At 37.7% G+C, this 26753-nt stretch overlaps 1 protein-coding gene across 2 annotated transcripts; it reads right to left on the reverse strand.

The window, feature by feature from the left end:
• Positions 1–1487: 1487 nt before the first annotated feature.
• On the reverse strand, positions 1488–24395 carry Rnf141 (ring finger protein 141). 2 transcript variants are annotated; one of them, XM_048361210.1, is made up of 6 exons: positions 24306–24395; positions 18082–18275; positions 14723–14831; positions 10595–10776; positions 7509–7616; positions 1488–2786 (listed from the first exon to the last, which is right to left on the reverse strand). In XM_048361210.1, exons 2-6 carry the CDS (start codon positions 18222–18224, stop codon positions 2729–2731), a joined length of 600 nt encoding a protein of 199 aa, XP_048217167.1. In that variant the 5' UTR covers positions 18225–18275; positions 24306–24395; the 3' UTR covers positions 1488–2728. The 2 variants fall into 2 exon arrangements, with proteins under 2 accessions (XP_048217167.1, XP_048217166.1); XM_048361209.1 differs by having other exon boundaries at positions 1488–4630.
• Positions 24396–26753: the final 2358 nt, after the last annotated feature.

Below are 26753 nucleotides of genomic sequence, written 5' to 3' on the forward strand. Positions count from 1 at the left end.
TCTTATCATGGTCGCTGAGTAGCTAGGATTACAAGCATGCGCCACTGGCACCTGGCTATTAGCTCAGGTTTCTAAAGAAATGGTTCTCAAGGCACTGTTTTTTCCCTTACTTATTTCAAAGGCCCTAAGTTCACTTTGTTCCTTCAAAATGTACTGTGGAAACAACCAACATTGCTCTTTGTCTAACACAGGATGTAGATCCTGGGCTGGGAATTATCAGAGCCTATTCCCAGACCTTTACTTTCTCTTGGATTAAAGCACAGCTGAAAGCACATCCCTCTGGCTGTTTATTCCTGAGTAGTACCCTGACAAAACAATATTAATCTTTTTCCTGGGTTTGTAGACACAAATGAATGTAATACTCTGATATTACATACCTAAATGTTGTGAATGACCAATGAATGGTATAAAGGGTAAGTATAAATCCAATAAAAGGAACATAAATCAGATATACAACAGCTTTTTGGAAATTTTGGTACTCTAAGCCTCTAAAGAGGCTGTAAGAGAATGACAAGATAGTAAGATTATAGTCGCATGATTAGCAAAATACATCTAAAGTTTGTCTTTTGCATGTGTGATGGTCCAGTTGGTTTACACCAAATTGTTTTGTATTACTTTTGGAATTTTTGTCTTTTTATCCTTTGTCTCTCGATTTTGAAATTCCCTTTCCCTTCCCTAGTTCTACTACATGTATACATATACAGTATGCAGGTTGCTCAGATGATACAGTGAGAGTGGGGGGCGGGTACAACCCCAGGAAGGGAATACGAGAGAAACAAACAAAAAAAGGTATGGTTTCACATGACATGTTGAAAATAATTACAATGATGTAACACTTGTTTCCATAACGTGGAGTTCATTTCACTTAGTATCATCTTATGTGTTCATAGGGCATAGCTATTGGGCTATTTTGTTCAAGGCTAGCACTCTACCACTTGAGCCCCAACTTCACTTCCAGCTTTTTGCTAGTTATTTGGAGATTAATAGACTTTTCTGCCAGGACTGGCTTTGAACTGTAAGCCTCAGATCTCAGCCTACTGAGTAGCTATTATTACCGGAATGAGCCACTGGTACCCGATTCATCCCAACTATTTTTTGACTTCCTATTGTAGCTAGGATGACAATCTCAGCCTCCCACAAAGCTAAGTGGACAGGGACAAGCCACCATGCTGAGCTATGAGTCTAGAAGGGGTCTTGCAACTTTTCTGCTCAAGCTGGCTTCAAACTATAATCTTCTTAGGTGCTCCATAGTCTCCCATTTAGCTAGGATGACAGACATGAGCCTCTGGAACTTGGCTCTTTTATGAATTATGATACAAAATGAGAATTTTTTCATAGTACAATGATATAAATCAGCAAATTTTATAAGCTACCTCTTTTATATATTTTTTCTCTCAGCAATAAGATACTAGAATGTTTCTCTAATTACATTCTTAAATCATGGAAATAATTTTACAAGAAAAACACAAAACTACCACAGGGTGGAGTATTTTGCTCATTTTTTTAATTGTCCAATAGAGTAAGAAGACATAACAAATGAAAGTCTATTACTGAATGTTTCTATTACAGTGTCATTGTGTTGCCCACCATTAACATGGGTGATCAGCTGATCTAATTTCCAAATAGTTTTCTTTTTCTTTGAGGTACTAGGGATTGAATACAGGGCCTCCCACATGCAAGACAAGACCTCTACCATTTAAGCCATTCCCCTAGACCTTTCAAGTAGTTTTCTTATTACTAAGAAAGTAAGCTTCAGCTAAAGAATACAAAACAAAGCAAATTCCTCAAACTCAAAACATGACAAATTAAAAATGTAAATTTTCCATACTTTTAATGAACCCACCTTCCAAAAGTTAAAAATCACTGAACAGAAGGTATTTTCAAGCAGCCTTTCTATCCATATATATGCATACATATATATGACTTATGGAAAATCAAACTCAACTTGGTATGAATTTCAAAATATAGTACACAAACATGACAAACCTCCAGGGCACAATATAAAATAATCATCTAAGGAATATAAATATTTAGTATATAAGAATGTAAAATTAAAGACCTCTTACTAATGATCATTTATTGAACAATTTATCATTTTCTAAGAATAAAAGAACAGTATACTTAGCCTCTAAATTCAGTACATGGTCAAACTAATTTTCTCAAACTACAGTTCTATAACATGAGAAACCTTTTGTTACTGAGTTAAGATAGGGAAAACTACAACTTACAAATTTCTTAGAGCACACGAGACCATTTCACAGTCCTAGAAGGCACACATATTTCCTATCAAAGTAATGCATTTAGGTATTTCATATTTTAAAAAGACAAAGCTGTACAGAATAGAAAAAAATGTACATTTTATCCACTAAACACATTTACAACTTTTGTAATTAGATATAGTAGAACCTACTTAATATTCACATCTAAAGAATTATCACCCAGTTTAATGAAATGAACAAATAACTGTGTTCATTTATTTCACAAGGCTAATAAAAATTATATAATTCACAGTAGATCAGTTAGTCTTGGAGCTAATATTGTAAGATAAAAGGTGTGGGCAATAGCAAGTCACTGCACTCCCTGCTTAGTAAATCCTTCAGAGGTGAAGAATTCGGAGAAGTAAAAGCATTGGCTATAAAGAACCAAACCCCATAAATCTATGTTGTTCATTTTCAGAAACTTGAAACTAGGCAATCTGAATCTCAGGAGTCTAATCCAAAAGGACAATTCAAGTTTTTGGAGCTGGAAAACTTTTCAGAGGACCACAAATTTTTTCAAAATACATCCTACAGTAGACAAAGAATCAATGGAGGAGAATCAGGGATATGACAACTTGAATTAAAAGTGGGGTTTTGTATGACAAAAATTCAAATATATAGCATATTACCCAGGCACTATTATGTTTTCATTGGTTGACTTAATGCTTTGTCACTGTGTACATAAAGGTTACAGAATGAAATTTATATAAAATATGACTTACATAGGGAGTAGGGTGTACGCATTCACTTATGTATATGGGTTCTAAAAATTACCTTGCAATAAAAGGTTGCATTACAGAAATAAAGTGAAAACCAAAGATAAAAACTTCTAAAGTAGTAATCTACCAAGAGTGACTTTCCAAGCTCACAAAATCACCTAGTACATTGCAAGGTTGATACAACAGAGTGCAAATACTCAGCTTGCATAAACACCCTATATAGAGTATTTAGTTACTGGTACCTTTACTGTCTCCTCATGAGTGCCTTTAGATCTTTTATCCTTGAAATGTTTTTTATCTTATTTGCAAACCCATTAAAATCTTAGTAGCCGCAATTTTTTTGCCATCAACAAACAGCAACTTAAATTGTGTACCTGGTTAGGAAAATAGTGTTTTCAACTTACTGATAATAGGTCAGAAAATGTATGTAAAGTGTTAAAATATTTCTGGAGACATCATACCCTAGTTATATTATGAAATGTTAATGTTAAAATTTTTACTTCATAAGTATGGCTAAGTGCTACAGAAAATTATTATAATATTCTTTTTAGAGACTTTCACAGAGAGTACAGTAGAGCAGTAGAAGCCAAACCACCATCAAGTTTTCAGAGATGTTATACATACACATGGTAGAAAAACTTCACTCTCCTTTCTTTTAATCTAATCAATCTGAAGAATTTGAAGACTTTATAAGCATCAAATGACTTAACATGATCTGCAAATATGTAAAGTTAGTATTTATGAAGAAAAGTTTCTTTCTGAAAAATCCAAGATGAGTAAGCCTTCAAAACCCAATCAAAACAGTCAACTTTGGGAATGGGAATGCATTTCCACGACAGCTAGAGACTCTCCAGCAGAAATTCATTTACAGAGCCAAGTCCCAATATTACAGTCTTTATCCAAATTATACATAGTGGGAAATTTGTGTTTCAGAACACAGTGATGAAGTTAAATAAAGGTATGAAAGCACTATGAATCTTTTAAGTAAAAACGACTGAAGGAGCAATAATTAACCACAAGGGGGCATAATGCGTACCCCTTAGTTTCCAGCAGAAAGACTAGCTTTTAAGTATGCACTTTGATATACCTTACACCTTTTTAGTCATTCAAAATTTTCTTTCAAACGGCTAAAACTCAGCATTCAAAATTTACTTTAAACCTATCTAAAAAAGTGCCATATTACTGCCCTGAAAAACAGTAGTAAGTCAAAAGCCTCTGGAAATATTGCTATTTTCAGTTAGCAAAGGTTTCAAGAGCAATTTGTTCTAATATACATTAGAACAGATAAATAATAGGAAAATATGGTCTAAAACAGTAGCAAATTTTGGCTTACCAAAAATGGAAGACATAGGAAGTTTACTTTTTAAAAAACGGGGCATATTTTCGGTATAGCAAAAATAGGAGGGTGGGAAAATTAGTTTTTCTGCATCAGTGCCACAATGTCCCACCTTGTTTCCAATGTATTCATAGCCTACAACATCCAGAGAAACCATCCCCTAAAGTCATGGCCTATGGGGCTGGCCTGCCTCATCAGCCATGTTAAGAATATAGTTAGCCATATCATCTTCAGTGGGTGCGTCCGACACCACCCAAGATTCATTTGCTCCAGTCATCTGTAGGCGACAAATGGGGCAATTCCTGTGTCGGTCACTCCTGTTAAAACAAGAATAGTTTGTTTTCCGTCCCTCTTTTTTTTTCAAAAGGTTTTTTTTTGGGGGGGGGGAGGTAGAACTTTGGAAAAATGATATGTGTACATGGCGTTAGAAAAACAGCATAAATGTATATAATGAAAACCTCTCAATTTCAGTTTCTTAGACAGATTGAACATGATCAAGCTTGTAAATATGTACCTACACATGTCCACTTGCTGACCTTTATACTGTCCATATTTGTAAAGCATTATGGATTAGCACGCCTTAAAGAGTTTCTTTTTTTTTTTTTTCCCTTGAGCTAGTCTTGCTATGTAGTCCAGACTGGTCTTCTAAGTGATGAGATTACAGGTGCGTACCATCACACAGGCTTAAGTTTATTCCTTTTAAACATATACTACTTGGGCATGCCATTAATTTATTTAACTAGTCTCCTATAGAAGTATATTTCAGTTCTTCCCTGTCTTTTGTTATCACAAGCAATGCCATTAAATCTTATCCCTGTTCCCAAATAGGTGAAGTTTCCCCTTATTATAAAATTCCTTCAGAATCCTAAAAGGAATCTCTCTCTTACCAGTGGATATTTGATCCAAGTGTGAAGCATAAATGTTTATTTGTATTTAAATAGGTTTATTTGTATTTAAATAGAAGCTGTTGTTCTACAGTAACTTCTTGGCATGGCGGGGGGAATAATGCAGCATGAAGGGTTTTATCAGTTAACTTTTTTTTTTTTCTGCCAGGCCTGGGACTTGAACTCAGGGCCTGGCCTCTGCCCCTGAGCCTCTCTGTGCTCAAGGCTAGAGCTCTAACACTTGAGCCACAGTGATGAAATTTATATGCAGGATAATTTTTCTGATTGAGAAAGAATACACATATGATCACTTAATAAAATTTTGTTTTCTAAAGAGTTTTTTGGTCAAATATTACTGTGGAAATTTAAATACTATATTTGAGAAGTATAATATGTAAGGAAAAAATGTTTTTCTCCTCATGTCCCAATCTGCAACCTTTTATATAAACAGAAATTTATCCCAAAACTGAATATGAAAGCTAGAGCTTACATGTATTTTTCAAGATATTTTACAAGATAATACGCTCTTCAGTACACAAAACATCACAGTACTGGCCATCAAACAAGAAGGAAAGAAAAAAAGCCAAGAAAGCCAGCCCTATATTAACCTCAGCTTACTGTTAGATGAATTCCTAGCCCTGGTGCAAGAAGAGGAAATCAGGGAAAGCTTAGGCAGCTAGGGGTTTTCTACCATTTGAGACACAGCTTTACTACCAGCTTTTTATTGTTTAATTGGAGATGAGAGTCTCACAAAGTTTCCTGTCCAGACTGGCTTTAAACTGATCTTCTCATCTCAGCTTCCTGAATAGCTAGGATTATAGGCATGAGCCACTCGTGCCCAGCTCTCAGACATTCTTTTTTTTTTTTTTTTTTTTTTTTGGCCAGTCCTGGGCCTTGGACTCAGGGCCTGAGCACTGTCCCTGGCTTCTTCCCGCTCAAGGCTAGCACTCTGCCACTTGAGCCACAGCGCCGCTTCTGGCCGTTTTCTGTATATGTGGTGCTGGGGAATCGAACCTAGGGCCTCGTGTATCCGAGGCAGGCACTCTTGCCACTAGGCTATATCCCCAGCCCTCTCAGACATTCTTAAGACAATGAAAAGATAAGCCATAGAATGGACAATGTGCAAATCATATACTGTATCTGATAAAGCACATGTATCTAGAGTATACGTAAAGGACTCTCAATACAGAATTTTGCAAAGGTTTAAATGGCTGTATCACCAAAGAAGACACACAGATGGTATATTAGCATGTCAAAAGTTTTTCAATGTTTTCTGTCAGCAGGGAAATGCAAATTAGAATTGTAAATGAGTTACTCTACAACCTGATTGGAATGGCTAAAACTACAAAGACTGGAACATGCCAGTACTGGCAAAGATGTAGAACAACTGGAACTCTTATACAGTGCTGGTGATAGTGTTTGAAAAAAGACATAACTGCATTGGGAAACAGTTGGTAATTTCCTATAATGTTAAAACTCTCACCATATTCTTGCAGGTATTCACCCAAGGGAAAAAATTCATGATCATAAAAATCTATGTCCACAATGTATAGTAGAGCTTTAATTTGTAACTTACCTACATCTATAATGTGCCTGAATCTCAAGATAGTTTTAGTGAATAAAAGCTAGACTAAAGGAAAATAAGAGTATCCTGTATGATCTGTCATAAAAATTCTAGAAAACTCAAATTACTGTTGGAAATGGAAGCCTTGTAAATAGGGTAGGGACTTGGAGGCTTTACATTTTACAGTGGTGCACCAGGTAATTTGGAAGGGAGGATTGCTGACTATCTTTATGGTGATGATAGTTTTTCATGGGTGTGTATATACATTAACTTATTGTATATTGATTATAAATTCTCCTAAGTGCTCAATTCTTCTTGTAAAGAGATAAGCCTAACTGATCTGACATTCCCTCTAGAGCAAGGATTTATTCCTTCTAAATACATACAGATGATAAATATAGAAATGAAGAAGAAAAAAGGAAGGAAAAGATTAATCAGGCACAAATTCCTTACAGCACAAGTATCAAGCTAAGTTACATCCCCATGTTTTATGAATTTTAGGTATAAAAATAATATCTGTAACAAGAAGCATGTGACACACAGTGTATTCATAAACTGCTTTGTTAAATGGCAACTCCTCTGTACAACTACTTAAAGGTAAGAAAACAAACATGTCATAAGATTTCATATACTAAAGAATAAGAATCCCTCATATCTAATACTACACTTTTGAACTTTTGTCAAGTTTATTCATATATGATGTCCTCCATACTCTTTGCCTACCCCCAGAGGCAGCAAGTAACTTACCATTTATCAATACACTTCTGACAAAAGCTGTGAGCACAAGGCAGGATGAGATCAGCTCGACCATCCATACAGATGCAACATTCCTCCTCATCAGTCAGCTGCTTCACCCTGCAATGTGAAAACGGAGCTACAACAATGATATTCTCTGTCTATGCTTCCTACTTTGTTTTCATTGCCTTAAAAGCATTATGGAACATGCACAGGATAAAGCACAATAAGACTTATGTGCAAAAGTGACTACAAGACTCAAAGTAATACCTTCTAGGAATAAAAAATACATTTGGAAAGAAACTTAGGAGAGGTAAGATTCATAAAGAAAGACTGGATAGGGGCTGGGGATATAGCCTAGTGGCAAGAGTGCCTGCCTCGGATACACGAGGCCCTAGGTTCGATTCCCCAGCACCACATATACAGAAAACGGCCAGAAGTGGTGCTGTGGCTCAAGTGGCAGAGTGCTAGCCTTGAGCGGGAAGAAGCCAGGGACTGTGCTCAGGCCCTGAGTCCAAGGCCCAGGACTGGCAAAAAAAAAAAAAGAAAGACTGGATAAAAGACAAATTCTGGATGGTTAAACAGAATTTGGGTAAAAACTGGAAATATTCAGGTCTTTCTGAAAATAATTTGGCCCATTTTTAATCATATTAAACACATAAATTCAGCCAACATATAATTTATTCATTATATAGGATACAGAGCTGCTTGAAACATGGCCAGTATCAGGGTCTTACTATGCTGATGTTAACAGAAATGATGGACTAGCTTAGTCTTAATTATTCCAACTTTTCTTTTTTATGCATTTTATTTATCAGCATACATTAATACTACAGAGAGTTTCACTGAGACCATTCCACAGATGCACACATGTGTCCTTAGAATAAGTTTGCCCTCTCTATCAAGTAAGGCAAAAGTGGAACTAGAATTTGAACAGACAACTTGGTTCTAGTCTGTGCTTGTGCTGCCATTAAAGAGCCAGATATTGAAGACTAAAAATTACAAAGGGAAAAACTTCACAGTAATTAAGTCATCTGAGCATGAACACGTGCTTGTCTGTGGCAGTGAGTCTCACATAAATGTGTGCATGCATAGGGGGATAGCAGTAGTCTTAACTTGCAAAGTTCAAGTTGGGCTCTATGGCAAAATATGGTTGAGCTTTGCTCACCCAAAGTCTTATCCAAGAATCAGAGCATTGGCCACACCTTGGAGCTTGACAGAATCTCCTGAAAAATGAGTGAAGGTCTGAGTAGCACAGTACTAGAAGATCTTTATGAACTAGAAAACTGTAGGGTAGAGGTTGGAATATGACTGCACTGAGACACCTGAATGTGAGTGCTTCTTGGGTCTATTTCTAATTATGGTATGATATACATATATATATGTGTGTATATATCTATGTGTATATATATATATATATATATATATATATTTCTTCACCTGACATGGACCAATAATTTTACTTGCATGGGACTGTATTTAAAGAGCTTATCACAATTCTGATATTCTGTAAGTAAAAATAATATAAGCTATTAATAAAATTCTGTATCAGATACACAGCTGGGCCTCATAAAGACCTCCTAAAACCCTCTTCCATTTAAAAGATCTTTTTCTATTAACCAGTGTATCAGAGTTGCATTAAAAGCCAAAAAATACATGAAGGCAAGTAGCAGTCAACTAGAAGGTACTGAGTTTCCCAGTATCAAGGGCACATGAAAGGGATTACTTCTGCCACCTTCATTAAGATGACTACAACAAGAAAAACCATTTGTCACCACATGGCCTAAACACCTGGGTAAACACCATCCACAGCTTTCAGAACATTTCAAAAAAATCACCAGTCTGAAGAGGGAGTAAAGAAAATGGAATATTAGCTCTCTGTTTTTGAGAAATGGATTTTTCAAAATAAGAAAAGATAAGCCTAAAGATTGCCTACAATCTTCTAAGCCCCATCTGGTCAACAGTAATAACTGTACAGCCCAAACATTGACATTATTAAAGATTAATAGAAAATCATAAATTGAAAATATAATTTAACTATAACATAATACTTGGAAACCAGCTGGTTAAAATGAACTAGAAAATACAACTGTAAATAAAGCAATAAAAAGAGAAATTCTTGTTAAACACATTCTTAACCTTAAGATAAAGGACACTTGTCAATATAGAGTTCTGCTATTTAGTAAGTATGACAATAAGGCAGGATGTCAACATGTCTGCACTAATGTAAGTTTTTCTTTTCCAATGAGGCATTTATAAATTTAAATTAGTGCCATGATTGTCAAATGGTCACAGGTGGGAGCTTAATAGAGAAGGAAAAGAATGTTTAGCTAGAATAATAATATAATATTAGGCCTGAGTAAACAAGCATCATCCCAGAAAACTGGTTGACTTCATTGCCTTTTGATAGCTCAGTATATGCAATCTATGCATCAATGACTTCCTGATTCCTGAATGGACTGCCAAGTCCTGGATCCAATATTTAAATATTTAACTTTCAATTAGTCACTTTTTGGAATGACTTTACCACATTCTTGGACTTCACTCCTTAAATAATTCCGGCTAAGAACACAATACCAAAAGGGGGCATTAATTTCTCCTTTGTTATTAAATGTCAGCATATAGAAAGTAGATTCCTGGAAATCAGGCTGACAGAAACATTACCTAGTGAGAGCTACTTATGTTTAGCTTTAATTTGGCAATTTAAAATGAATGGAAGCAAGAGCACTGGTGGTTCACCTAGCTACTCAGGAGGCTGAGATCTCAGAATCATGGTTTAAAGCCACTTTGGGCAGGAAAATCCATAAGAGACTGCTCTCTAAATTAACTACAAAAAAGCTGGAAATGGAGCTGTGTGGCACAAGGGGTAGAAAGCTAGCCTTGAGCAAAATGCTAAGGGATACTCCCAGGCACCAAGTTCAAGCCCCAGTACCAGCAAAACAAACAAAAACCCCAAACAAAAATGAATGGAATGACAGAATAGTCCAAAAGCTGATCTGGGCTATAATACCAACTGAGACAAAAAGAATGGAGATTTCAGATTTTCTAATATTTTACATATTGGGGAATAAGTAAAACGGTAATTATGCACTGTGTACCTTCCCATCCAAAGACTAGCCTGACAAGATGTTACAGAGGATGAGTTTTCACCAGGCTCTTCAGAGGTGGAGGTTTGAGCCAACACTCCTGCTGCTTGACTTGTTATGTCTTTATAAAGCTGAATAAACTGGTACAAATTCATGATCCGTGATGCTTCCACAATGCCACTGCTTTTGTTAATCTAAAAATATAAAAACAATGAAAAAAGTGGGGGGGGAGATATTCAATAGGAAATAGAGGCTTATGGTTTGCAAATTACCCAGGAAAATAAGAGTCTGAATAACTGCATAATATTATGTCTCCTTTCACTGTGGGGTTCAAAGATTGCATCTCATTAGATACTCAAAATATCCTTTTAAAATTGATTAGGAATCCTCCTGTTTAGAGTTGATGAAGTTATTAGGTGACTTTCCTGCACTAAGAAATGAGTTTTAGAGATCTGTATTGATAAGTCTTTCACTTTTATTTTTTCCACTTTAATTTCTTTTCTCTTAATCATTATCTTTGAGACAGTCTTGTTACATAGTTCAAACTGGCCTCAAACTCATGATCCTCTTGTTTCAGCTTCTTGACTGTTTGAGTTTTGGGTGTTTGTCACCAGGCTTGGCTAATAATTTATTAATTAGGACTTAACATAATGGAATACTTTCTTGAGTACCTATAATATCTATTTTATAGCAAAACTTCTGAACTGAAATAAGGATACATTAAATAATTTACTAACAAAAATTGTTAAAACTGGAGCTTTACCCAGTACCACTAAAAACAAAAACAAAATTTGAGCTTTAACAAAAACTCATTTACCATAAAGTGGGACCAGTAGCCTAGAAACTGAACCTCTGCAGTATATACCTTTGTAGGGAAGACGCTGATGGCTGGGAATAGGAAAAAGGCAGATTTTTTATTAAATGGTATTATTACAGTAACACTTAAATATTTGGAATGAAAATAGTAATTATTACTATTTATTGTTTAGTATTAGAAAAAGCAATTGAAAATCAAGAAGAAGCCAGATTCCCTTTTGAGAATCACCTCTAGTAATCAGAAAGTTGGTTAAAAATTGTGAAGATCAGATTTGGGTGGTGATGCAAATATATAATGTTCTTAAGGTGACAGGAATGTATACAGGCCATGGAATAGGTTTTCATGGTTGAGGAAAGTTCCTTTGGAATTACATAATATGGAACAAATGGTAAGTAATTCATACAAGCTTAGTACTATATTAGGAAAGTTTATCACCTTATAACTATTCTAATCATAAAATCCCTGTAATAAAATTTATTGAGTGCCCACAATGTAGATGGTACAGGCACTATGTGCACTGCTCTAGGTACTAAAAACATAATGTATTCACCACCTTCCCCCATCAAGTGCCATGACAGGGAGGAGACAGACAAAATGTGGAGTCAGTTAGGTGGAAAGCAATGTCATAAAGATGAAAAAGGAGAAGGGAAACTGAGGTACAGAGGAGGCCTCACAGTAGAGGGGCTATTTAAGGGAAAAATCATTTTAGACTCAGAAAACAGGAGAAGTACACCTAGAGAGAAGCAGTTTCCAATGAAGAGTCCCAAAGAACAGAATGAGAGACTCAAGAGTAGAATGAAGAGTCCCAAAGAACAAAACGAGAGACTCAAGAGTTGTAGAAGATAAGAAGCTAGGATTAGAAGCATAAAGTGTGTGTGTGTGTGTGTGTGTGTGTGTGTGTGTGTGTGTGTGTGTGTCCTGGGGCTTGAACTCAGAGCCCTGGACACTGTCTCTTAGCTTTTTAGCTCAAGGCTAATTCTCTACCACTTGAGCCACAGCTCTATTACCAGCTTTTTTTGTTTGTGTATGATTAATTGGGAATAAGAGTCTCTCAGACTTTTTAGCCTGGGCTGCTTCAAACTGTAATCCTCAGATCTCAGCCTCCTACTAGCTAGGATTACATGCCTGAGCCATCTGCATCTGGCTGCTAGCAGTCTTATTCTGGTATTCACTTACTAACTCAAGAGTCAATCTGCTTAATCTAACCAAAACTAAACATGGTAAGCACAGATCTCCAGCATTGACCAATGGGGTACAAAGAGAGATATGCTGGGACTTTAACCAATCCTGTCTATATCAGGATTTCCTATTTTAACTAGTTTAATAGGAATCTTCTGTGACTTGTAGTTGATGTCAGTTTAAATGATAGAAATAATAGACATTCTAGTTGAGGAAACTCACTAAGTGGAGGGACTGAGGTGGAAACATAATAGCTTAATTTAGTTAAGACTGGTAAGAATGCAATCTATAAAAGGAAACAGCTGTCAGGCTGGGAATATGGCCTAGTGGCAAGAGTGCTTGCCTCATATACATGAAGCCCAGGGTTCAATTCCCCAGCACCACATATATATAAAAGGCTAGAAGTGGTGCTGTGGCTCAAGTGGCAGAGTGCTAGCCTTGAGCAAAAAGAAGCCAGGGACAGTGCTCAGGACCTGAGTTCAAGGCCCAGGACTGGCAAAAAATAAAATAAAATAAATTTAAAAAAAGGAAATAGTTATGAATAAAGCATAAAAATTAGTTTGTAGCTATACTGTAAAGGGCTTTGAATTAAGAAGTAGGAAAGATTTTTGAAGGTAATGAGGAATGCAGAGGAATTTTAAAGAGGATAATGAGGTGGTAAGAGCTGTGCTTTAGAAAGGTTGTCTCACAGCAACATATCCTGGAATTAGAAGAGTCTGAAGGTGTGGAGATCAATACAGATTCCAGTTTGAATCACAAGGGATCTAAACATTAAACAGTTTTTTTTTTTTTTGGCCAGTCCTGGGCCTTGGACTCAGGGCCTGAGCACCATCCCTGGCTTCTTCCCGCTCAAGGCTAGCACTCTGCCACCTGAGCCACAGCGCCCCTTCTGGCCGTTTTCCATATATGTGGTGCTGGGGAATTGAACCCAGAGCTTCATGTGTAGGAGGCAAGCACTCTTGCCACTAGGCCATATTCCCAGCCCAAACACAGTCTTTTTGAAAACAGAAAATTTATCTTACTCATTTTATATGGTATTCCTAGTGCCTGGCATGACTGCACTCATGTTTTTGCTTGAAACATAAAAGAGGTAAGATTGACAACCCACTAGGAAAATATGACATGCTGTTTAGGTAATCCCCAGAGCCTGTATCTCTCAAAGGAAAAGTCTACTCAGGGAGATGTTGGTTGGTCAGGTGTAGGTGCTCATGAATAGGCATTTATGTTCAATTTATGACATATGCATATGGATTCTTTTATTGTATCATTGTTTATTTTAGGACAGAGGTTGGGACAGAAGCTCTAATAATATTTGTGCCTTCATTTTCATGCAAAGGTCTGTATGTGTCAAAAGGTTAATGAATATCTATTTGAATTGACTCATGAATAGGAGGAAGGAGAATCTGTCTTTTGGAGTTTTTGGGGGGAGTACTGGGGATTGAACTCAGGGTTAACACTTGAACCATGTTTCTACCTGCAGTCCTTTTTGCTTTTGGTTTGTTTTTCAGACAGTGTGTCATACTTTTTCCTAGGCTGGCTTTAGACCATGAACCTCCTATTTCCATCTCCGGAGTAGTTGAAATGACAAATGTATATCACCTTGTGTGATAGAAATGAGGCTTTCTAATACTCTATGACAACTATCACTATACTTGTAGCAGAACTGATATGGTCTATTATCTGAAATGTAAAGACTAAACTACAAGATAGTACATTAATGATGAAAAATCTATTCCATATTTAAAATCACTCAAACCCAAACACACTTTTCTAATAGATTTTTAAAAGAATGAAACTCAGTGTTTTTAAAATAAATTATTTCCTGGGATAACTTTAATTTTTAAGGTGTCATCTTAGACCTATGCAGAGTATCACCTTAGGGCTCCATAGTAAGCAAAAGCCCCCAAAGAGAAGTGGAAAGTAAGGATAATAGTTTACTACTCCTCTTCCTTGACTCTAAAAAGCCATTACACAGTAAGTAGGATAACTAGTAAGTCAAACAGATAGAAGACAATAAGAGTATCAAAATTATGCTTTCCACAAGATATCAAACTATTGCCATTCCCACTATATTGGACTATTAAACATGGTGCCAAGCACCAAAATATTTTAAGCCCAGAAATAGAAGCCTCTAGTAGCTTTACCTTAGTACAGACCACTCGCACAACCACTTTCCAAAAGGCAGAGGAATCGGACCCAGGTTGCACCTCAAAGAGAAGATGTTTTTCTTGACCGGCAGCCACCTTAGCGGTTCTAAAAAGAAACAAATCTATTTGTTAATTTTATGAAAAGTCATGTAAAATAATAGTGTTATGATTCAAGACACACTTTCAGCTAGAGGTGTGGCACAACACTTGCCTAGCAAGTGTGAGGCCCAGAGTTCAAACACCAATGTTGCTTAAAAAAAAAAGCCTAATTTTTTTTTCAGAGAATATGAGGAAAACAAAGAAAAATAACAAGTTATTGAATACTAGCTTCTTAAAACAAAGTATAGAGCCTGTTTTAAACATAAACATAAAACATCTCAACTGCCTTCATTTAAAGACATTTATGGAATTCAAGTCCAAGAAACCTGGTACTTAAGAGAAAAAAGTTTAGCTGGTTTTACATATTAAAATTTTGACTAATGGCTGAGATATGTAAATACCTACATGAAAATGTCTTGTTCTTTGTTGAGTCCTACTTAAGCAATCACATTACCACAACTCTTTGAAAGTATTTGGTTGATAGCCACTTTAGGGCATGACTGAGTAAAACAAGTGATTTGAGATACTAAATATACCTCTACTTTTCACTCCTCACAGAGTAATTTTTTAAGAGTCACAGACTCTTTTCAAGGATTATTCAATATCATATTATCTACACCAACTTAACTCAGTTCAAAGGCATATTTAAATATTGTAGTTTCCCTTTATTGTTAACATTTCTCTCTGAGACCATCAAAAATAAAGTCTGCCAGTAAAAAGAATCCAGCTTTGTCAATTTCTAGTTCTATTTCCCCATGTTTCTCTGTAAGTTTGACTTACAGAGTTGTCAGAAAGAGCTGTACTTGTGAAAGGCCCAAGTCTAACTCATAGAAATTGGTTTAAGCTACACTGATGGTGTTGCTCAATAGCAGAGTGCTTGCTGAGCACACCCATGGCCCTGGGTTTAATCCTCATGACAGCATAAGCAAACCAACCAACCAACCAACACCACTCAAAATCTCAAATCCAGTCCGGGGTGTCCAAAAAGAAATACACTCATTACCTGGCTTATGTAATGTTAACCCCTCTGTACATAATCTTTATCTTAACAATTAAAAAAAAATTGAAATCATACCATGCACTGGTGGCTCAATGCCTGTATTACTAGCTTTTAGGAGGCCCAGATCAGAGGACCATGGTTCAAAGCTAGTCCATGAGACTCTTATCTCCAAAAACTACCAAAAAGCCAGAAGTGGCATTGTGGCTCAAGTGGTAGAATGCTAGCCTTGAGCAAAAGCAGCTCAGGGACAGTGCCCAGGCTCTGAGTTCAAGACTCAGGACTGGTATGCACGCAGGTGCGTGCATGTGCGCACACACACAAGTATACCAGAAGGGTTCAAACACAACTATGCAATAGATTTATAGGATAAAAGTAGATTCGAATTTTTAAACCCCCAAACAGATTCCTATTGAAGAAAAATCAGAAAGCACATATATATATATATATATATATATAGAGAGAGAGAGAGAGAGAGAGAGAGAGAAACATATAAAAATATCCCTCACTGTTCTCGTCTCACCATCTCTTGACCCAGAGCCAAGTACTAGGAATAGTTTAATCTGAATTGTTCTAGTCTATTGTTTTAATATTTGGTACTAGCCCTAAGTACTAAGCCCTAGTACTGGGGCTTAAATTCAGGAGTTGGGTGCTAACCTGAGCTTTTTCACTCAAGGCTAGTGTTCTGCTTGTGTTGCACTTCTACTTTTAGTTTTTTGTTAGGTAGCTGGAGCTAAGAATCATGGATTTTTCTGCCATGTCTGGCTTTGAACTGCAGTTCTCGGATCTCAGGATTACAATGGTGAGCCACCCTGCTAATCTGTTCTTTATTCTTCATAATTTTAAATCAGTAAACTCCAGCCATATATACAGACGACTAGTATTTCCTTCTTACCTAGTGTATTTTATTCTGTCAAAGATGTCTCTTATCCAACATAATTGTCATAAAGTTCAGGAAAAAGGTACACATGCATTATACACATTCATATACTAAGTAGTGTTGGGCTTCCAGGTAACTTTTTATCACTTATCTGGAAGAGGTAATAAAAAGAGCTTCAGGCATGGAAAGAGCTAGATCTGCTATTAATACTTTGGCAATCAATTTAGGCCTCAGTTAAAATATCCAATCCTCAGCAGGATTCTTTGCACAGGTATGTGTTCAGTGAATGTTGCTTAAATTGAAGACATTAAAGAAAGAACCTTTAAGGTATTAAGGTAAACATTTTAATTTATACATACATTTAAATTATGCATACATATATTTTAATTATACTCTCCAAATAGAAGACAGAGACAGAGAGACAGACAGACACATACACACACACAATAAATAAAGGTAGAAGTAGGTACTGCTAGAGGACGATTTAATACCCCCCTCCCCATTCCTATGGGAGGAAATAAACTACCAATATTAAAAACCCTAGTGGGCCAGAAGTGGCGCTGTGGCTCAAGTGGCAGAGTGCTATAGCCTTGAGCAAAAAAAAAAAAAGAAGCCAGGGACAGTGCTCAGGCCCTGAGTCCAAGGCCCAGGACTGGCAAAAAAACCAACAAACAAAATAAAAACCCTAGTGGTCTTAAGCAATGCAAGGACAGAGCCCTATGTATTTTAATATTTCTGTATTCCATACAGATTAGTATAAAATTGATATAATAAAGAATACATTCACAAAGATAAGACAAATGTTTATTAGGTATGCTTTTTAAGAAGGTGTAGAAATTTAGAATTTACTAAAAATTCTAAGAGTTATATAGATATTTAAAAGTCTTGGCTAATGAGAAGCAAGATGTGAAATAATTATTTCTGAGTGATAAAAATGGCTTACTGTCATATATGTATTTTTCTAGCAAAATTATGCATCAGCAAATAAACACAAGGAAATACACACATACATATACACACCAGAACTGATATACACAAGCTTTTCATTTACTACAGCAGTCTTTCCCCTAGAGTAGCTAACTGACCTTCCATGATGTACCCTGAACATTCAAAATAAGAGTCAATGTATAGTCTACATTAGTATCTAGTTGTTGGGTTTTATTATAGTCTAGAATTGCTTTAATATACCTGTGGTCTGTATTCCAAGTTTCATTTTAAGTTCCTTTAATCTCTTCTGTTCCCATTTTATATTTTTAAAATAGCTAAAATAGGAAAGTCTACATTAACATTAACTCTTACCACTAATACCTTTGGTTACCTCTTATATAGCAATTACATACGGGGCAAACACTAGGGGAAAAATTAAAAAGCAAATCTTACACATCATTAAGTTCAGCTACTCTCCCAAGAAATTCTTCATAAGTTAAGGAGCCGCTTTCTCGAACCAATGTCACGTGTTTTGCTACTTTTTCTGGCAACTTGTTAATAACCAACTGCGTCTGATCCGAAATTTGCTGTCCCATGATGAAAGGATGTCTTTTAGAATCCAAAAAGAGTGTTGCTTCTCATAGTTTCTGTCAAATATATATAAAAGTCACTTATATTAAATACTAAAATATGAATATACCCATTCTTCAAAAAGCAAATAAGAGTAAACTAGTAGAGAGCTAAAAGAGAGCTTGGTATAATTACATGAATTAGGAATTTGTTTAAATGATCGTATATTTAAAGTAACAAGTTATATTTACTTTTGTTAGAATCACACAGTTAAATGAGAAAATAGGATTCACTTATGATACTGGGAGGGTGATAAGCCTCCAATTCTACCAAATCAAAAATCAGTAAGACACACACACACCTACACACTCTCAAGTGACTATATTTAACAGGAAGCTTGTATACTTTGATTTCCTAAGAACATTTCCTGACTGTTTACCAGGTCAGATTCCAAACTAAGAGCTTTCCAAATCTTATGTCACCTACTTGATAGAAGGTAGGCATTATTATAGTCCTATTTTATGGACAAGAAAATGGAGTTGGGATTGGGAATATGGCCTAGTGGCAAGAGTGCTTGCCTCGTATACATGAAGCCCTGGGTTTGATTCCCCAGCACCACATATATAGAAAAAGCCAGAAGTGGCGCTGTGGCTTAAGAGGTAGAGTGCTAGCCTTGAGCAAGAAGAAGCCCTGAGTCCAAGCCCCAGGACTGGCAAAAAAAAAAAAAGAAAAAGAAAAAAGAAAAAAGAAAATGGAGTTATGTGACTTTATATATACAGTAAAGGTGAACTCTGGGCTATTTTTCACATTCACTGCAATATACTGGCTCATAATATCAGTTAAAACATTTCATTTGTGTGTATTTTTTTTACTTTAAAACACATTTTAGTCTGAAAATCTGATATAATTTAAATGTTAAAAATAATTCAACTAGGGGCTGGGGATATAGCCTAGTGGCAAGAGTGCCTGCATCGGATACACGAGGCCCTAGGTTCGATTCCCCAGCACCACATATACGGAAAACGGCCAGAAGCGGCACTGTGGCTCAAGTGGCAGAGTGCTAGCCTTGAGCGGGAAGAAGCCAGGGACAGTGCTCAGGCCCTGAGTCCAAGGCCCAGGACGGCCAAAAAAAAAAAAATAATAATTCAACTACTTCATATTTTCTGCTTAAGCCACAGCTCTACTTCTGGCTTTTTTTTTTTTTGTACAGATAAGAATCTCAGACACTTTCCTACTCATCTTGGCTTTGAACTGTGATCCTCAGATCTCAGTCCTCCTGAGTGGCTGGGATTATAGGCATAAGCCACTGGTGCTTGGCTGAAAAACCACTCTTGTTCTTTAACTCCTCTAGGTATGTTTTTTTAATTATTTTGTTTGTTTTTGCCAGCCTTGGGGCTTGAACTCAGGGCCTGAGCACTATCCCTGGCTTCTTTTTGCTCAAGGCTAGAACTCTACCACTTGAGCCACAGAGCCACTTCTGGCTTTTTCTATATATGTGGTGCTGAGGAATCAAACCCAGGGCTTCATGTACTAAATAATTTATATAACTTGTTTTCAAAATATGACTATGCTTAGTTAAAAGGTAGAATCACTATTTTAGTAATGTGCTATCAATATATCAATATATAATAAAACAATAATTTGTTCAATTGGCTTTAAAATTTAGTCACAAAACATTTAATGACCATTTAAAGTCTTCAGATATATAATTCTATGTATTATGACTAGAAAAGAATATTCTAGATAGTTCTTTCCCTTTGATAAGTAACAATTTGTTATACTAGTAAGAATCAAGGATCTGATTAAAATTAGGCTAAATGTTTAATAGTGTTTTTCTACAGTAATACACTCAACAAGTGAAGATGGCAAGCCCTAGTCAATACAAATGCTTACTAATAAGTATTTGCTGGGCACTGCCATTGTGTGACAATCCTCCTACGCATGTAAAATCCTACAACAACCATTTTACAAAAGCGTTTAAGGTACTTTTAAAGTACCTTGCCCAAAGTCACATAGCTAGTAGTAGGGTTTTACTCTAGTTTTTAAAACAAAGATAGGAAGCTGGGATGTAACTCAGGGGTATAACAATTCCCTACCACACACAGGGCCCACAGTTCCATCCACAGCATGGGAGGTGAGGGAAGTCTGTTAAAAACCTGATGTCCTTCAAGAAAATTTGATTTAACCATTAAGACTATTACTTTCTTTTGCTAAAATTAATATCTATATCATGTAACAAAGGATATGTTTTCATAGGAAAACTTTCGCCAGAAACTTGCTTTATCATTTAATTTAAAAAGAACCATTAAACCATGTAAAATTAAAATGAGCTACAACAGCATTCTCAAGTACTTCTCATGTTGTGTGACAAAAATCCCTGGTAGAAACAATGTAAGAGAGGAAGGACACATTTTGTTTCCTGATTTCAGAAGCTTCAGTTCAGATGCTTGGGCAGAACATCATGGTGGCAGATGTGGGTGGAGCACTTGGCAGAATGGTTAACAGAAGTGGAAAGACACAGGAGAAGGCATGGGCAAGATATAGCTTCCAGGGACATGCCTCCATTGACCTACTTCCTCCTACCTTTCACTTCCTCCCAACAATACCATATTAAAAACCCATCAAGGTATTAGTCCATTCATTAATTCAGAGTTCTCATGATCTAATAGTCTTACAGAACACCCAGAGGTGTGCTTTACCAGTCTTCTAGCTGTTTGTCAATCCAATCATATTGACAAGCCAATTGTGGAAAACAGTACTTAAAGGCTTACACAGATTTCTCCTAGCTTCCAATGCTTGTTTCTGTTGTTAAGAATGTTTTCCTTTCACTGGGACTTTTCACCTGGGAGTTTTATCTCTTGCTTTTATAAGTCAAAGGAAGAGGCTGGGAATATGGCCTAGTGGCAAGAGTGCCACATGAAGCCCTGGGTTCGACAGTGCCCAGGACTGGCCAAAAAAAAGAAATGTACACTGTTCATTCACTAAAACTTTAAAAAATTTTCAACTTGAACTGTAAATATTTTCCCTTTTGCTTAAACCAAGAACACAAACAATATTTAAAATTGTGGTATTATGCTTGTTAACTAAATAATTACCTGAAAATTATGTGTAGATAACTAAAACTTTATTTAAAGAGGAGCCTTAACTTACTTTTATGTTTTTTCAGCAATCTTGGGGCCCTGAGTGCTGTCCCTGAGCTCTTTTTGCTCAAGGCTAGTGCTCTACCATTTTCAGCCACAGCACCACCTCTGGTTTTTGAGTGGTTAATTGGAGATAAGAGTCTCATGATGTATTTTCCTGCCTAGGTTGGCTTCAAACCATGATCCTCCTCAGAGCCTCCTGAGTTGCTAGGATTACAGGTGTAAGTCACTGGCACCCAGCTTTTAAGTTAAAAACCATCAAAATTTAAAAAGAACCCTTGTTGCCTGTTAGGAAATGTTCATTTCTCTTGGTGCATTGTTTTGCTCTGGTGTCCTAACTTTGAATGGCAGGGTTTATGTGAGGTAGCATATTGGCATGTTTTCTTGTCATTGCACTTAGTATCCAGGAAATCTCATCACTGACTCCTTGAAATAAAACAAAACGATTCAGAGACTACCCAAGACTGCTGGGAACAGTGGTTCTCAACCCGAGGGAGAGAATCTTGAATTCAGTTTATACAGCAATCAATACTGATAAATATTAACTTCTACCATTAATGTAAAAATGTGTCATTTATATGCAGTATAAACCCACACATATTCACAAAACCAATCTGTCTAGGTCATCCTTTAGTCCCCTACTATAGATTTTTCAACTGGTCCTCTGTACATATTTTTGATTGCACATACCACCAATCAAATCACTTGATCATCCCCATCTCTGAGCATCTGCAGTTAGCTGTGTTCTCTCTTCTGGATGATACTAGGTACAAAATGTTTTCTGAATGTTACTATTCAGACACATGTGTGTATACTATATGGTTATTAAAATACATGTTATTACATGTTAATTTGTTCACTTATCATTATCACTAACAAAGTAGAAATTAAAAACATATAGAAATATGTAAAATTATAAAAATTTGTCATTATCAAATTTTAAAAAAACCTGAGAAATGATTTCAAATTAACAAACTACCTTCCACTAAATTATTGATCAGTAGCACAGCATAAGAACATAATTTGCAAACAAATGGCCTAAAATTTAGTAAAGGACACATCTGTAGTTTTAAGATTTCTCCATTCCCAAACTACTTTCTTACTTGTAACCTAGTCCTTTCCAACAAGAAATATGTGGGTTTAAAAACCCACTTTCTAAATAAAGAATTGTTATTTTCAAACTCATAAGGACATCAAGGATTCCAAAAATGCCACATTCTCTAGTGGGTGGTACAGATGAATTGTTGTAGTTCAAATATTTCTTATAAAAATTTTAACAATCACAACATACATAACTACAGAAAAGCCCCACAAAAACTTTCTGAAAATTTAAGCCATAATCCATCCATTCAAAAAGGACCAAAGTCAAACTGAAAAGCCTGGGAGTGCAACAGGATTAATTGCTGAGTACTGTAGTATTTAGAAGACCTGTCTGAAATCTGTTCCCAACCAAATCTCAGATCCAGTTTAATCTCAGTAATAAATATTACTATAACTAGGTTACTAAGGATACTATTTATTCTTGGCCTCTACATCTGTACATCTACATCTCTACATCTGTAAGTAAGTATCCCAGCTACTTTACAAGACAGGAAATTAACACAACGAAGTAACAGATACACAGTGAAATAATTAGGCAAGTCATATAATTTGGAATGCCTATTCTAGGATCAAAAATGTTAATCAGAAAAAAGTTTTCTAAATACAAATATTTTGAAATAATGCACTAACTTGTATGAATTCTCTTCGGAGCTCCTAACTTTTTAGGAATGGGGGAAGGGAAATGTATAGATAAGAATTAAGAGGGACCAAACAATGAGTCATACACCAAAAAAGAATTTAACATTTTTAAACAGTCATATTCTAGGGGCAGCAAGAAGAAAAAAAAATCCTAACATTTGAGTTCTGAATTTAGAAAGCATTATTACTCAAGAGGGGTGATTTCCACACAGAAGGGACAAATTCAGACTCGCTGGTGACAGGTCATGCCCCAGGCAACATTCTGAATGGATGTGCTCATTTATATAGCCAGGAGAGTGGGTGGAGCACAGAAACAATTAATGCGGTGACGCTGGAAGAACTCCAAACAACTGCGTGACTTTCTGCTTTATAAACGACGCGGGGGGAGTATACAAGGGGTATGCTGAGCACCTTAAAATAGGACAGGGTCAGGATGTCAAAACACAATGCCATTTATTAAAAATAGGAGGTTGGGGATAGCTTTCAACAATAATAGTAAATTCACATTCTGTAAACACGAGTTAACTAAAGGAGTATTGTCCCCAAACGAACACAGAAGGGCTTCTTCGACGATTATTAGCAAGGATATGAAGGCAGCAGCTAGTGCGATAAGCAAGGGCCTGGAGGGCAGTACAGCAGCCTAATCTAATTAGAACCTAGGGTGGATCAAGAAACAAGACCCGGACTTTCTGGGTGACGCCCCAGGCACACAGTTCCCGACTGGGGTGTCCTGGGGCGGCGGGGTGCGGCGGTCCTGGGGGCCACCCAGGCTCTCGCTCTCCGCCCTCCGCCCCGGTCCCACCTCAAACCCCAGGCACGGTTCACACCAGCAGCTCAATCCAGTCACCGAGTGACTGACGGCCGCGGCGGCAAGATTCAAACAAACGCTTCTGGGCTCCAGGAGACACACCCGCCGCCACCTCGCTCGCCCAGAATCATCCCCTTCCCCTCTCCCCCAAAAGAGACGGACTCCGCCCGCGCCTGCCACTGGGAATCACTGGGTGGGCGACGAGCACCCCTAGAACCGGCTTCCCCAGCGGCCTCGCGCCCCCCGCGCCCCCCGCGCCCGCGCGCCGAGGCCCGGGGAGGGAGGGCGGCAGGGCCTGGCCTAGCTTCCCCGAAGCCCGGCTCGGCAGCCGAGGCTGAGCCAGTGTTTCTACGCCCTGCTTGAGGGAGGTGGAGCAGCTAGGAAGGGACACGGGGACGGAACGGCACCGTGGAGCTCACCCTTGGTTCAAGGCATCGTGCTCCCGGCGGCAGCTACGCCGCCACGGCCCGCCGCTGGGATCCGCGGGCGGCGACGGGCTGGGGGGGGCGGGGCGGGGAGTGTCGCGGTCGCAGCTCAGTGACGCACAAGGCTCCGCCCCCTCTGCGTTGCCAGGAAACGACGCTCCCTCCCACCTCTGTCCCAGCCTTACTAGCCGGTGACAGCGACCCGGAGGCCCTGTGATAGCGAAGGGGTGACGGCCAAACCGAGGAGCCCATGGGCTTGGAAGAGGCCTTGCCAGGCAAGGGCTTATTGGGTGGCGTGGGGGAGAGGGCGCTCGGCCAATTCCCGCCTTTCCTGGTGCCAACTCCAGGACTGGCCATCTTCATCTCCGGAGCCAGAGCGTCCAGCTGGTGACAAAGGCTGCACTGTGAGCCCTGCCTTGGTTAAGGCTTGCATCCCAAAGCCGCTGTCGCTGGTTCATTAGAGTTGAAATCTATGGACTTTCTGTGGGCTGACTTTGAACCGTGATCTTCCAGATCTAGAGTAGCTAGAATTAGTGGCGTTAGCCACCAGCTTCCACCCAAATTGTGAATGTTTGACGAATATGTGAACACTAGAATGGCAAAGAGCTTAAAAACAATGCATAAATAACAATCTGGTAAGTTATAAAACAACGACAAAATCTCTCCTAATTAAAAGTCCTTATGGTCCTGCCAAAACTAGGCCTGGGAATCAGGAATCGAATTCTGTAGAAAATACCCTCAGCTCTTTCTTATCTTGCTTACAGATGGCTCTCTTCAACGTGAGCAGCACACACCTCCAGCCCAGCTATTGCTGGTTAATTGGAGATGGAGTCTTGTCAACTTTTCTGCCTCAGCTGGCTTTAAACCAAGATCATCCTGGTCTCAGCCTCCCAAGTAGCTAAGATTACATCCTTGAGCCCCCAGCCCTGGAAAAATTGCCTTTTGTTGTTAGTTTTTGAGAGAGGCTTTTGCTATGTAGCTCAGGTTTTCCTCAATCTCTTGATTCTCCTGCATTGGCCTCTCCTTTCCGGAATTGCAACTACACACCAGCCTGTCTGGCTTGAGGGCTCACTTAAATTGGACATTATATTGGAGGTTCTAGGGAGTACAGTAAAATAAGATAAAGAAAAAACACATAGATTAAGAAATAGATATAGCATGATTCATTTGCATAAAAATAATAGAGATGAACCAATGCGGCAGCAATACTTACAGAACTATATGCTGTAAACCAACTGTACAACTCATGGGGGGGCTGGGGAGGGGTGAAGGTGGGAGAAAAATGAGGGAGGAGGTAACAAGCTGAATAACAAGCTGAATAACAAGCTGCCTTACTTAACCGTAACCCCTCTGCACATCACTTTGACAATAAATAAATAATTTTTAAAAAGAATAAAATTATAGGAAAGGCTACTAGAACTAAGTGCATTTAGCAGAAGTTACAGGATACAACAAAGGCCAATCATGTTTCTTTAAATTAGCAGTAAATTGAAACTTAAATATGAAAAATACTATTTAGCAATAAAAACTATTATATGCTTAGGGATAAACTGAATCAAAGATGTAAAAGACATGCATACTTAAAACTAAACAAACTCTTGCTTAAAGAAAGACCTAAATGAGTATTCTTAGATCAGAAAGGTCAATATTTTAAAGCTTAAAAAGGAGGAGTAGGGTCTGAGAACAATAGCTCATGTCTCTAATACCAATTACTTAGGGGACAAGGACTGCAGTTCAAAGCCAGTCAGGGCAAGTTATTTAGACTCTCAAACAAGCAAGGTGTGGTGTGTCAAGTCTCCTGTCTCAACTATTCAGGAGGTGAAGGTGGTAGGATTATAGTCTCAGGCTGGCCCCAGGCAAATAGCTAGCTCAGGACCCTATCTGAAAAACAAAGCAAGAATAAGGGGACTGGGGGTGTAGCTCAAGCGGTAGGGCGCTTGTCTGACAAACACAAGGCCCTGAGTTCTATCCCCCAGTGCCGCCAAATGGAAAAAGGAGTACTGGCCCATTTTGTGAAATAATAGCAATTTGCAGAGAGTGATTTTCCTAACGAGTCAGGTTCACATCAAGCAAGTAGCTTAATGTTTTTTCAGTCCCTTTACCAGCATACAATATGCTACACATGATTAAAATATGCAATTTGAAAAGCTTTGTTAAGTATACCTGTGAAATCATTACCTGTAATCACGAGAATGGATGTGGCTGTTACTACTCTTCCCCCAAGAAAGTTTCCTCCTATCCTCTTTGAAGGACTTTATATTGGTAGGGATGGAATCCAGGGCCTCAGGCACGCTAAGAAGTGCTCTCCCATGACCACAGAGTTATTTGTCTTAAGTACTCATTCCTTTTTATGGTGAGGACATGAGGATTGGAGGAGTGAGACTACAAAAGATTCAGATATTTAGAAATTAGAATTAAAATAGCATTGTTAATAACCCTACA

The sequence above is a fragment of the Perognathus longimembris genome, chromosome 13 (genome assembly GCF_023159225.1).
Source record: "Perognathus longimembris pacificus isolate PPM17 chromosome 13, ASM2315922v1, whole genome shotgun sequence".
In the NCBI taxonomy this organism is placed as follows: Eukaryota; Metazoa; Chordata; class Mammalia; order Rodentia; family Heteromyidae; genus Perognathus; species Perognathus longimembris.

Excerpts from the sequence above, each read along its gene's own strand:
- Rnf141 (XM_048361209.1), bottom strand. The coding sequence starts at position 18,224 with ATGGGACAGCAAATTTCGGATCAGACGCAGTTGGTTATTAACAAGTTG. Across the intron at positions 14,832-18,081 it reads GTAGCTGAACTTAATGATGT|AACCGCTAAGGTGGCTGCCG; the intron begins GTAAGATTTGCT and ends GTTTCTTTTTAG. Across the intron at positions 10,777-14,722 it reads TGCGAGTGGTCTGTACTAAG|ATTAACAAAAGCAGTGGCAT; the intron begins GTAAAGCTACTA and ends TTATATTTTTAG.